The sequence below is a fragment of the Mustela erminea genome, chromosome 1 (assembly GCF_009829155.1).
Source record: "Mustela erminea isolate mMusErm1 chromosome 1, mMusErm1.Pri, whole genome shotgun sequence".
Lineage (NCBI taxonomy): Eukaryota > Metazoa > Chordata > Mammalia > Carnivora > Mustelidae > Mustela > Mustela erminea.
The window spans coordinates 6,747,738-6,761,533 of NC_045614.1; the positions used below are offsets into that span (position 1 = coordinate 6,747,738).

General features: G+C 43.2%; 1 protein-coding gene across 1 annotated transcript; it reads left to right on the forward strand.

Moving 5' to 3' along the window:
- The first annotated feature begins 7,241 nt into the window (after positions 1–7,241).
- LOC116571809 (olfactory receptor 7G3-like) lies at positions 7,242–8,180 on the forward strand. Its single transcript, XM_032310207.1, has one exon. The coding sequence runs from the start codon at positions 7,242–7,244 to the stop codon at positions 8,178–8,180; it is 939 nt and encodes a 312-aa protein (XP_032166098.1).
- Positions 8,181–13,796: the final 5,616 nt, after the last annotated feature.

Genomic DNA, 13,796 nt, shown 5'->3' on the forward strand with positions numbered 1-13,796 from the left:
ATGGCGGGAATCCCGCATCTCTGTACAGTTGTAGGTGAGTGCCATCAATGACTAGCCACCATGCAGGAGAGCCCCAAATCAAGAACCCTTGCCCAGGACCAGAGTCAAGCAGGTGCTGCTAAGGCAAAAATCTGGAGATGCCATCACTAGTGTTTCCACAATAGAATGCAGAAAGCATTTTAAACACTACATATTTTATTTTAAATACTACATATTTTAGAACCTATAAAAATATATATTGCCAACACATACTCACAAAACATTTGCTTAGGGAAAAAAATTGCTTAGGATTGTGGTAAGTTAAACTTTGCCAATTAAGAGATGCTTTCAAGTCAATAAGGGTATTGGTAAGAACCATGAAGACAATCAGGAACGACTGGGGTTCGGGAAACTGCCTCCTGGAAAGGGGAGTGGTACATGACGAATGGTAACCTTCTCTGATTGTGAGCATCTTCATCAGCCCTGGACTGTGAGCTCTAATCCTGGAACACAGGAGAGGCAGGAGAAGGAAAGGGCAAATGCATTACGCCCTGTGAGGTAATTAGCAAGCCAGCAGTTTCCCGCCTTCTGCTGCGGGAGTAGAATGAAGAGAGAACAATCTGGGAGCACCTGGTGGCTCAGTCGGTTAAATATCTGACTTTGGGTCCCGTCATGATGTCAGGGTCCTGGGATTGATCACCGCATGGGGCTCAAGGCTCAGCAGGCAGTCTGCATCTCCTTCTCCCTCTGCCCCTCCCCCCACTTGAGCATGCGTGCATGCACTCTCTCTCTCTCTCCCCAATAAATAAAATATTTAAAAAGGAAAGAGAGAGAATAATTTGGCTAATGAGGAGCTTTGGAAATGAGGCCTCTAGGGACAGGAAAAAAAATGTAAATAGACTCCCTGTCCCCTATCAACACAATCTTGCACCTACCAGACCAGGGAGGAAGACACCACATCACTTCTTAGAGAATTTTCTTGTCCAGAAACTCCACACAAGACCATCTCCTTGAACTTCTCAAAGGCCAACTTGTCTTCAACATCTACATCCTGGAAAGAAACTCAACTCCTGGGGCCTTCTGTGGGACCATCCTGGAGATACAGAAATCCCCTGTAAGTTCTGGAGAAAAGGGGCCACTTACTATTATTACTATTATTCCCATGTAGGGGTAGTCCTAGGTTAAGTAGGAAGGCTAAAGCAGTGGTTCTCAAAATGTTGTCCCCAGACTAGCAGCCAGGACTGGGTTCATACATCTACAACATGGACAGTCACAGGGAACCCCACTCTTGGCTTAATGCTTTGCTGTCACGGTCTTGAAGTTTTTGAACTAGGGGGTCCTACATTTTCATTTTGCCCCAGGACCTGAAAATGGTGCAGCTGGTTTCACCTGGGGAGTTCTTTGAAATACACTTTCTCAGTCCTCACCTAGATATGCTGAAATCTGGGGTGGTGCCCAGCAACCAGTTTTTAAGAAACCCTTCAGGTGAGTCTGATGCATGGTCAGATTGGAATAGTTGTCTAAAGGCACTCCCAAGAAGGTCCTGAGTCAGTCTCATAAAGGCACTCCCGATTTTTCACTAACTACTTGGTGTATTTCCAAGTCCTCTGACTCTGGATTCACAATTGCTGCTGACTCTGCTGACACCTTTTCCTCACCTGAAGATGCCAGGCTGCTCCAGTGCACCACTTTCTCTCCCTGGTAGAACAGGAGGGGACCTTTCTGCTCTCTCCCCACATTGCTAGTTTTAAATCCAATCCTTTGAGGAAGGCACTGAAATTCAAGGGAAGGAGGCCAGTCTCCCCAGTCTACTTACCACTTAAGAGTTGTAGTAGAATTTTCAAAATGGTCTTCTTCCCTCATCACTCAGGGGTGTTGCCCCATAGTTGTTCTCTCTCCTCCTCCTGCTGCTCCTTTATCTTCCTGTCCTTTTCCCCTACACCCTCCAATACATGCCATTCAAAGGGAGGAATCATGTCAGGATCTTCTCAAGTTCCAGTGATAGTAATATAAATAATATGAGCAAACAAGTATGAGACACTCATAATAATATGAGACACTCAGACATGTACTTTGCTTTTTCCTTCTTATGTGCATTCCTGGAATGTTGATACTATATTCTCATTTCTATTATGCACATAAAAAATGAAAGCTCTGTATGCCTGTGTGGCTCACTTGGTTAAGCATCTGCCTTTGGTTCAGGTTATGATCCCAGGGTCCTGGAATCGAGTCCTGAATCATTCTCCCTGCTTAGCAGGGAGCCTGCTTCTCCCCCTGCTTGTACTTTCTCTCTGTCTCTCTGGCAAATAAATAAATAAAATCCTTTTTTAAAAATATTTATTTATTTATTTGACAGATCACAAGTAGGCAGAGAGAGAAAGGGGGGAAGCAGGCTCCTTGCTGAGCAGAGAACCCAAAGTGGGGCTCAATCCCAGGACCCTGAGATCATGACCTGAGCCGAAGGCAGGAGCTTAATCCACTGAGCCACCCAAGCACCCCAATAAATAAAATCTTAAAAGAAAGAAAGAAAGAAACAGGGGTGCCTGGGTGGCTCAGTTAAGTGCCTTCGGCTCAGGTCATGATCCCAGAGTCCTGGGATCCAGCCCCACATCGGGCTCCCTGCTCATCGGGAAGCCTGCTTCTCCCTCTCTCACCGCTTATGTTCCCTCTCTCACTGTGTCTCTCTGTCAAATAAATAAAATAAAAAAAGAAAGAAACACACTAACAAAACCTCAAGCATGTTTATGGGTTTCCTAAATTGGCTTTGATTGGATTGAATCCAGATGGGCTCATTCTACACCGTGCTTTAGAAACTTCCACAGCAATGGTTTTCAAAGTGTGGTTCCCGGCCCTCCACCCAACTGTATCAGCATCACCTGGTAACTCATTAGAAATGTGAATACTAGGGCTCCACCCCACACCTAGTCAGCTGGAAATTCTTGGGTAGGGAAGAGAGATCTGTGTGGGTTTTTTTTCGTTGAAATATAGTCAGCCTACAATATTACATTGGTTTAAAGTGTATGACGCAGCGATTTGACAATTATATATGTTAAAAAATGCTCATCATATGAGTGTAGTCACTGTCTCCCACTGTGCAAAGTTATTACAATATTATTGACTATATTCCCTATGCTGTACTCCTCATCCTCATGATTTATTTCTCTTATAAATGGAAGCTCGTACTTCTTCATCTCCTTTGCATATTTCTTTTTTTTTTTTTTAATTTAGAGAGAGAGTGCCTGGGAGTGTGGGGAGGAACAGAGGGAGAGAGAGAATCTCAAGCCGACTCCCTGCTGAGTGCAGAGTCTGACCCAGGCTCAATCCCAGGATCCTGAGATCATAACCTGAGCCAAAACCAAGAGCCGGATGCTTAGCCGACTGTGCCACCCAGGCACTCCTCCCCTTTGCCTATGTCATCCATCTGCCCCTGGCGTTGTGTTCCCTAAGAACACCCGTGAAGTGTGAGAAATGAGGGGCAACTGATTTCTCAAAGCACCATGAAGGACAGGAGCATAATGAACTAAATCAGATAAAGGTTTCTTCAACGTTTTGTATTAATTAACTTATTTTTCTAACCATAGAAAATATACATGACATAAAAGGTACCATTTTAACCATTTTTCAGTGTCCAGTTCAGTAGTATTAAGTACATTCGCAACGTTGTACAGCCATCCCCGTCATCCATTTCCAGAAATTCTTTTAACTTGCAAAACTGAAACTGTCCCCCGTAAACACTAACTCTCTATCCCCCTCTGCCAGCTCCATCACCCATCATCCCACTTTCTGTCTCTATAAATGTGACTCCTCTGGGGACCTCACAGAAGTGGAATCATACAATATTTATCTTTTTCTTTTAAAGATTTTTATTTATTTATTTGACAGAGAGCTACACAGAGAGAGATCACAAGTAGGCACAGACAGGCAGAGAGAGAGGGAGAAGCAGGCTCCCTGCTGAGCATGGAGCCCGATGCGGGACTCGATCCCAGAACCCTGGGATCATGACCTGAGCCAAAGGCAGCCGCCTAACCAACTGAGCCACCCAGGCGCCACCGGTATTTATCTTTCTGAGAGTGGCTTATTTCACTTAACATAATGTCCTCAAAGTTCATCCATGTTGTAGCAGGTGTCAGAATGTCATTCCTTTCCAACCCTGAATAATATTTAATATTCCATTGTATGGATATGCCACATTTTGTTTATCCATTCATCAGTGGACCGTTGGGTTGCTCCCACATTTTGGCCATTGTGAATAATGCTCCTACGAGCACGGATGAACAAATATATCTTCAAGACCCTAATCTCAATGCTTTCAAGTATATACTCAGATTAGGAATTGCTAAATCATATGGCAATTCTACTATTGAATATTTTTTTATGAAACCCTTCAACATTTTAACACAGAAGAATTATAAAGACTCTTTTGCACATTTTTAAGTTTCCCAAATGTATAACCTCCGTTCATGTTTCTGCAATAGTCGCTGTTGAAAAAGGTAACAGTCTGTGTGTCAGGAAATCAAAGGGAAAGGGAATATCCTAAACCAAGTTCAACATTTTCTTCTCCCTAAAGACTACTACATTGCTTCTTGGCCTTTTGGCTAAGATCAAGTGTAAAGATTAGTATAAACACTATACTGTTATTTATAAAAATAACAACAACAGCAATAATTATAGCCAATATTTCTGGAGTATTCACTATGTCCCTCGCACTGAGACCTTTTCTTGTTTAATGCATAGAGCATCTTACTCATTTGAAGGACATAAAAGTCCTTTGAAATTTGGTCGGCTTCTCTCTTCATGAACTGTCCTGCCACCCTTGCTTCATAAACCATCCTGCGGACTGTGATCCTGTCCAGTGGCCTGGATGTTAGCACTGGCTGGTTCAACCGTTCTCTCCCCAACTTAGGCCAGTCTGAGGGCAGAAGAAAAAATGCTCACTTACCCACTCTGGTGTCTCAAGACTCTGCACATTCCATCCTCCCTGTACTTCTGTTATGAATGTGGATCCTTCCCAAGAGAGTTTGGTTCTGATTAGAGCAGGAAACGATACAGGTTTGTCAGTAATGACAAACCAGCATACCAGCTCCTAGAATTACTCACTCTTGAAGATTTCTTGACTCAGCGGTGAGGTGGAGTGTCGCTTTTATGAGGTGGCAGCTGCTGGGAGTACATCATCTCATCTGTAATTATTACAGGGGCCAGATAATGAAGGGACTTGAATGCCATTGAGGACTTGGTGGTTTCATGGATTTCAGAATGTCACTGAAGAATCCTGCAAGGTTGTGCTAGACCTCTGCTGGCCCTAGGGGGAAGATTGCTCTGTAAAGATGCACAAAATCAAATGCACTCAAGAGTACTTGGAAGGTGGGGAATAATTACAAAACCATTGCTATTTGGACATATCCTAGAGAATGGCTACTCAGAAAAAAATCGGTCAAAAGAAATATGCTATAGGGGCACCTGTTGGTACATGGAACCCTTGATCATGGGTTTGCGGATTTGAGCCCCACTGGAGTAGAGATTACTTCAAACTAAAATCTTTTTTTAAAAAAAGAATATAGGGGTGCCTGGGTGGCTCAGTGGGTTAAAGCCTCTGCTTTTGGCTCTGGTCATGATGCCGGGGTCCTGGGATCGAGCCCCGCATTGGGCTTTCTGCTCAGCAGGGAGCTTGCTTCCCCCACAACCCCGCCACCTTACCTCTCTGCCTACTTGTGATCTCTGTCTGCCAAATAAATAAAATCTTAAAAAAAAAAAAGAATATACTAGGGGCATCTGGGTGGCTCAGTGGATTAAGCCTCTGTCTTCAGCTCAGGTCATGATCTCAGGGTCCTGGGATTGAGCTCCACATTGGGCTCTCTGCTCAGCAGAGCTCTCCCTGCTGTGTTCCCTCTCTTGCTCTGTCTCTCTTGGTCAAATAAATAAATAAAATCTTTTAAAAAATTTAAAAATAAAATAAAATCACTCTTCCTCAGATTCTGGACATGACCCATGTGTCTGGCTCTAAGCTTACTAGCAGAAAGAAGATGAAGGAAAGAAAAGAAAAAAGGAAGGAAGAGAGGGAGGGAGAGAAGGGAAAAGAAAAAGAAATATGATTATTAGAGAAAATAATCAGTTGCTCATAAAAAGCATTAGCTATTCTTTTTTTTTAAGATTTTATTTATTACTTATTCAACAGACAGAGATCACAAGTAGGCAGAGAGGCAGGCAGAGAGAAGGGAAGCAGGCTTGCTGCAGAGCAGAGAACCCAATGTGTGGCTCGATCCCAGGACCCCGGGATCATGACCTGAGCTGAAGGCAGAGGCTTTACCCCACTGAGCCACCCAGGTGCCCATTAGCTATTCTTGTTTTAAGGAACAGACAAGAATTTTCCCTCTCGATGTGACATTTCCTCAATAGACACAACAGACAGACTTATTCAGCCTTTTCTTAGAATGTCGTTTATTGTCACTGTAGGCTTGTGATGACAAATCACGAGTCCTGCAAAAGCAATTCCTTTGAAACAGACAGGTCCCGACAGAAGGATCTGATGTAATTATAAAATTCAGGATATTTAAAGGAATGGATTAATAGTGTTATTCCTCACATGGAGGCAGTAGAGAATGTCAGATTTTAATTTCCAGGATTACCTGAGATTGGCAATTATGAGCAGACCCAGTTCAGAGTTAACTACACAGTTAAGATTTTCTGAGAAAGTAAAGTTGTCTAACAAGGTTTAATTGTTTGAAGAAACCATTAGAGTTTAGCGCTAGATCTTAAACTGGCATGCAGGCATGATAGTTCCTTAAAAAAATAATAAAACAGCACTTATTCTCATTCTTAATTTTAGAATTAGAAAAATGGGTGATACATAGAAGTCATTCAAAATTTCCTTGGTGAGGGAAGAAAGGATAAAGGAACCTGATGAGAACTGTTTAAATATTCAAGATTTAAAAAAATTTTTTATTATTTATCTGACAGAGAGAGAGAGAGAGATCACAAGTAGGCAGAGAGGCAGGCAGAGAGAGGGGGGGAAGCTGGTTCCCTGCTGAGCAGAGAGCCCGATGTGGGGCCCGATGTGGGGCTCGATGTGGGGCTCGATCCCAGGACCCTGGGATCATGACCCGAGCTGAAGGCAGAGGCTTTAACCCAATGAGCCACCCAGGTGCCTCTAAATATTAAAATATTTTAAAGCAATAGATAAAAGACTTCTCTCCAACAAGGGATGCCTGTGTGTCTGTTTCACCATCACTAACTCGTGTCTCTAACTCAGCAGACACATCAGCCATATGGAATCAGAAAACCAGACAGAAGTATCAGAATTCTTCCTCACCGGACTTTCCGAGGATCCAGAACTGCAGCCCCTTCTCTTCGGGCTGTTCCTCTCCATGTACCTGATCACTGTGTTTGGGAACCTGCTCATCATCCTGGCGGTCAGCTCTGACCTGCACCTCCACACGCCCATGTACTTCTTCCTCTCCAACCTGTCCTCTGTTGACATCTGTTTAACCTCCACTATAGTCCCCAAGATGCTGCTGAACATCCAGACGGAGAGCAAAGCCATCACCTACACAGGCTGCCTCGCTCAGCTGTATTTTTTCATGGTTTTTCTATGTATGGACAATTTACTGCTAACTGTGATGGCTTATGACCGCTATGTGGCCATCTGCCGTCCTCTGTATTACGCGATCATCATGAACCCCCGCCTCTGTGGCCTGCTGATTCTTCTCTCCTTGCTCATGAGCATTGGGAATGCCCTGCTCCACAGTCTGATGGTCTTGCCACTGTCCTTCTGCACAGACTTGCGAATCCCCCACTTCTTCTGTGAGCTTGCTCAGATCCTCAAGCTTGCCTGTTCTGACACTCTTACCAATAACATTCTGGTGTATTTCATGACCAACCTGTTGGGGGTTGGTCCCATCTCAGGGATAATTTTCTCTTACACTCGAATTGTCTCCTCCATCCTGAGAATCCCATCAACTGGTGGGAAGTTCAAAGCTTTTTCCACCTGTGGGTCTCACCTGTCTGTTGTTTTCTTATTCTATGGGACTAGTGTTGGAGTCTACCTTAGTTCTGCAGCTTCCGTCTCCTCCAGGAGGAGAGCAGTGGCCTCAGTGATGTACACGGTAATTACGCCCATGATGAACCCCTTCATCTACAGCCTGAGGAACAGGGACATGAAGGGAGCCTTGAGGAAACTCATCTCTGCGACACCTTCCTTTTCATGATTCTGTCATCTGGCTTGGGTATAGGTTTCTGGAAGGACTAAAAGGGAATGAAATACTCGTATGCTAGAAATTCTGACTTCCCCCTAATTGAATTCTAACAAACTGGTTAATCATGACTTTCAGGTCAGATTTTGTATTAAGTCCTACAGTCCCATGTTTTAGTGCCTGTCATTTATTAACTAACTTAACTCTCTGAGTTCACATCAACATCTATAAAATGGGCCGAGTAATATTACACTTGATTATTAAATCAATGCTATCATGTTTGAAGCTACATTTCTTTCTTTTTTAAAATTTTAAAAAGATTTTATTTATTTACTTGAGAGAGCAAGAGAGTGAGCGAGAGAGCATGGGCGGGGAGAGAGTCAGAGGGAGAAGCAATGCAGGACTCATCCCAGGACTCCAGGATCATGACCTGAGCTGAAGGCAGTCGCTCAACCAACTGAGCCACCCAAGCGCCCTGAAGCTAAATTTCCTTACTAAGCAGGCTCTATGGAGGAAACTGTTTTTAAGCAGAACTTACTTTCTGGGGTGTGTTCTGTGTGCCCTCTGAGAGTGGCGTGGGAAAGAAATTTGTACAGATGGAAGGCTGGCTTTTGTCTCTATGGAAAACTATTTGGTGTTTGTCCACAGTTCCTGGCACAGAACTCCTGGGACTCTCCTGATTGATAAGAGTGTCCTGGGCATGCTAATGAGACAAGTCACTGTTCTGGGACACCTAGATAGCCTCAGGGCTGGTTGCCAGAAAGACCAAGAAGTGGTTAGAAGATTGGGACTTTCAGCTCCAACCTCCATCCTCCAGGTGTTAGAGGTTGACCTAATCTACCAATGACCAAGGATTCAATCAATCCAACCTATGTAATGAAACCTACAAAAAAAAAAAAAAACCCACCAAAAAACTAAAAGGACAGAGTTCAGAGAGCTTCCGGGTTGGTGAACAAGAACACACCCATGTTCTAGGAGGGTAGAGCACCCCAGGCTGCCCAGGGACGGCAGCTCGGGACCCTTCTGGACATGGCCCTACATATCTTTATCTGGCTATTCATTCTCATCCTTTGTAAAGCAAAAAAAAAAAAAAAAAAAAAAAAAAAAAAAAAAGAGGCAGTAATCTAGTAAGTAATTTGTTTTCCTGAATTTTGTGAGCTGCTCTAGGAAATTCATCAAACCTGAGGAGAGGGCCAAGGGAACCCCTCTGATTTACAGTCAGTCAGTCAGTAGCATAGGAGACAATCTGGACTTGCAACTGGTTTCTCAAATGGGGCAGCGGTAGTCTTGTGGGACTGAACCCTTAATTCGTGGGATGTGACACTCTATCCAGGTAGATAGTATCAGAACTAAGTTGATTGACAAAACACCCAGCTGGTAGCCAGAAAGAACATGTGTCATTCAGTGTGAGGGAACAAACACACGCACATTTGGAGGCTAGAGGTATCAGGAGTTCTAAGGGTTGTGTGAGGTTAAAGGAGATGCAGAGGGGAGGTAAAATTTTCTTTAGACCCACGAAGCCTAAAATATTTACCATATGGTCCATTACAGAAAAAGATTGGCTTCTTGCCCTTTTCTGTCTCTCAGCAAAAACTCAGAGGCCCTTGCTTCCGAATTTTTATAATTAAATTCGACAAACTCCATATAAAAATCCTAGAAGTCTGAACTGCTATTTCAAATGCAAGTTAACAAACATATGATCAGTAAGTCCAAGGGAAAATCAAGGTGCACCTCAAAATCCTCAGATCCTGTCTGCTTCCTGCATCTCCGAAGGAGGATAGGTTTTCAGATATGGCCGCCCAGCATGTAGAGCTCTTGTTCTCAAAGGAGAGACAAGCAGTGATTTTTTTGTGTTCATGCCCCCTGTACCTCCACCTGGGCACTAACCACGTTTGGAGCCCAGTGTACCTGCAATGGGAGTGTCCTGCGCATTGGGGGATGTTTACCGGCGTCCTTGCTTCTGCCACCAGGTGCCAGGAGCTCACCGCCCAAACTCAGCTATGACATCCAATCACTTCTCATTGAGAACCCCTGCTCAAAATAATAATAATAATAATAATAATAACTATTATTATTACTGAAAACAGGTAAGGCATCTCAGAGAAAACCGGTCATTTATGTCTGTTGTTCGAATACCAACATGTAAAGGAGAATGACAATATTCAACGTCATCTGTGCTGCTGGAAAACCAAGACGGTTAATCCCCCCACCTCCCACCCTTTCGTGTTCCAGAAACTACTTACCACAGAGAGCTCCCTTCTCCCTATGACTTGGATAAGACTCACTGGTGACCCCCTTGTTTACCCATGACAAAGCCAGACACACACCCTCCAAATTCCCAATTTTCCCCCCAAGGTTCTAACTTTCTATGCATGGTCTCAACTGTGTATTTACAGATTTTTGTTTCTCCTTTCACCCGTGTGTCTCTCTCTAGGGATGTTTTAAAAAGCAGGAGACTCTACAAATTTCATAGTCACTATTGTTACAGCAGTAAAGTGGGTGCAACACCACTTCACCCCCCCAGTGCTTTCTCTTGGTCTTCATTAATACCATGGGTGATAATTTGAGTAATCGCGATACCACTATCAGCCGTGTTATCCATGCCCCATTTCCCTCATCACGAAGAGGTCATCCATGAGCTCCTCAAGCATGTAACCAACCCAACCTCAGACCCCTATAAGAGACCCTCTTTCTTGAGGCCAATCATGGTACCCCTTCCTATATTTATCAAGGCCCAGTAGGATTCAGATGACTCAAGAATAACTTGAGTAGAGCTTAATAAGGCAATATTTACAAAGGTATGGGTGGGCTTAGGAAATTCACAAGGAGTAGTGTGGAACCCTATGTCTATTAAGAGAAGGCTTCTTTTTCACCATCAATGATGTCTTCTTTTTTTTTTTTTTTTAAGTCGGCTCCATGTCAAACCCTATGCAGGGCTTGAACTCGCAACCCTGAGATCAACACCTGAGCTGAGACCAAGTGTCAGACGCTGAACAGACTGAGCCACCCAGGCACCCCAATGATATCTTTTGATGAGTAGTTTGTTTGTTTGGTTGGGGTTTTTTGAGCAGTTTCTAATTTTAATGCATTCTGGTTTATCAAATATTTCTTTCCTTTGCCTCCTAATTAAGAAATATCTTCCTATTCCACGACATGAAGACACATTTTTCTCTATATTTTTTGTTTTACCTCTCACATTTATTTCTGCATTCATTCTAGAATGGTTTTGATTTTTATGGATAGTATGAGAATGGATTCAGCTTTACTGAAAAGATGGTCCCTTGCCCCACTGCACTCATTGCCATCATACACTAGGTGGCACTGTTCTCTTGCATTGGTCGGGTTTTACTCCCGCATCAATCCCAAAGGGGGAATTTAAGGCTATTTACGCAAAGTTCAAAAACCAGGCAGAAGTATTCTATGATGCATAAGAGAGGGTGAAAAAAATACTTCCTCCTACCCTTCTAGGTTCTAGGTTGGGGTTTTGTAACAAAAGTCAGATTAACAAAGGAAAACATGCAAATGTATTTAAGTTTTATTTGGCACGGGACCCTTTAAAGGGAAATGAAAGCACAAAGTTGTTAACCTAGACGTTTTTATGCTAGGTTTGATGAAGAGTAGAAAGTCGTGGGAAAATGTGTTAGGGCAATAGGGTATGAGTTTAAGAGTAGTAAACTGAGGCAAATTTAGCAATCCCATTCATTTGGATTCCTCTCTGTGTCCCTCCATCTTTTTCTTTTTAAGATTTTATTTATTTATTTGACACAGAGAAAAAGCAAGAGATCACAAGTAGGCAGGCAGAGAAAGAGGGGGAAGCAGGCTCAGAGAGCCTAATGCAGGGTTCGATCGCAGGACCCTGAGATCATGACCTGAGCGGAAGGCAGAGGCTTAACCCACTGAGCCACCCAGGCACCCCATGTGTTCCTCCATCTTTAGAGACAAGGATGCTTCTTTCCTTTGGGTATAGAAAGGACATCCATCATATGCCCATCTTACAGTCTGCGTCAGGGGAAAGCAGAGAGTCCTTGCTGAACCCGCCATTTCTCAAATTCCTTCAACTTAGCATATTCAATGTCATAAGATGTCATAATTTAAGGCAGCCGTATTTGGAGCCCTGTCAGATGTTAAAAGAATTTATAATAGGGTTTTTCTTGGAGGATGAGGGGTTGTAGTGACCAGGAGAAACATGAAAGAGGCTTCTGGGTTCCTGGTAATTTTCTTTTTAAAAAACCTGGGTAGGAAAAAAATTAAAAAGTAAAAAAATACATAAAAACAAAATAAAAAATAAAAAACCTAGGTAGCAATTGCATAGGTATGTATCCTTTGTGAACACTTTGATGACTTGTGCATAGATGTGCCCACTTTTAAAATTTATTCACAGACTCTCTGCATGTTTGTTATACTTCTTCTTCCTTTTTTTTTTTTTTTTTGACAGACAGAGATCACAACTAGGCTGAGAGGCAGGCAGAGAGAGGGCAGGTGGGGAAGCAGGCTCCCTGCTGAGCAGAAAGCATGATGCGGGCCTCAATCCCAGGACCCTAAGATCCCAACCTGAGCCGAAGGCAGAGGCTTTACCCACTGAGCCACCCACGCGCCCCTGTTATACTTCAACAAATAATTTTTAAAAGTCCACTTTATCTCCTTCCATCTTCTCAAGGTAGTGTGAACGATTAAAAGCCATTTAAACAAGTAGGGGAATGTTTACCAGTATAAACTCATCAACTGCGAAAATTAATAATAACAGGAAATCTTGTTAGAATGGAGTCTAGAAGGTGGGAAGATGGGGGGGGGGTGTTCTCGGCCCCACCACTGGTTGCCAATTGCAGACCAAACAGGAAGAGAGGTACCTTGCAAGTTAATACCACTTTACTACCCCAGCAAGAGGATGAAAGGTTTCTCCTCTCCTGGCAACAGCCCAGGCAATGAGACTTCACCACTCAGCCAACGAAAAGCCACTATACTTCAATCTACCAATTCATTCCAAAGGACTTTTTGTTTATGACAGCCTTCCCAACTTCCTGCTTTCCTTTATCATAGACCGTTCCTCTCCTTTGTTCTGTGGACTCCGTAGCTGCTGGTCCTGAGTTGCAATTCTCTACTATTCCCACATTTTTTTTTTTTTTTGCTGGTAAAATAACTGGTAGTTTCATTTTTAAGGTTAACATATTTTATCTCATTACAATAATCATATATTTTTTAAAAGATTTTATTTATTTATTTGACAGAGAGAGATCACAAGTAGGCGGAGAGGCAGGCAGAGAGAGAGGAAGGGAAGCAGGCTCCCCACTGAGCAGAGAGCCCGATGTGGCACTCGATCCCAGGACCCTGAGATCATGACCTGAGCCAAAGGCAGAGGCTTAACCCACTGAGCCACCCAGGCGCCCCAATCATATCTTTATATAGAAATATGATGTGCATGAAGTGTGTCCAACCTTCAGAGCACTATCCTCCTTAATAATACTTAGCACCAAGGAGTACTGCAGAATTTTCCTACTCTTAATTTTGAAGACTTCGGTGAGTGATATTTTTCCCTTTCATTCATTCCACCAATTAATCCTTGTGAGTTTACTGGGATTCAGCATTGACTAGACGAACTCTGATCCTGACCGAGTATTGTTTACTAATTTCAAA

Bases quoted from the DNA above. Each gene is read 5' to 3' on its own strand.
- LOC116571809 (XM_032310207.1), top strand. From the start codon at position 7,242: ATGGAATCAGAAAACCAGACAGAAGTATCAGAATTCTTCCTCACCGGA.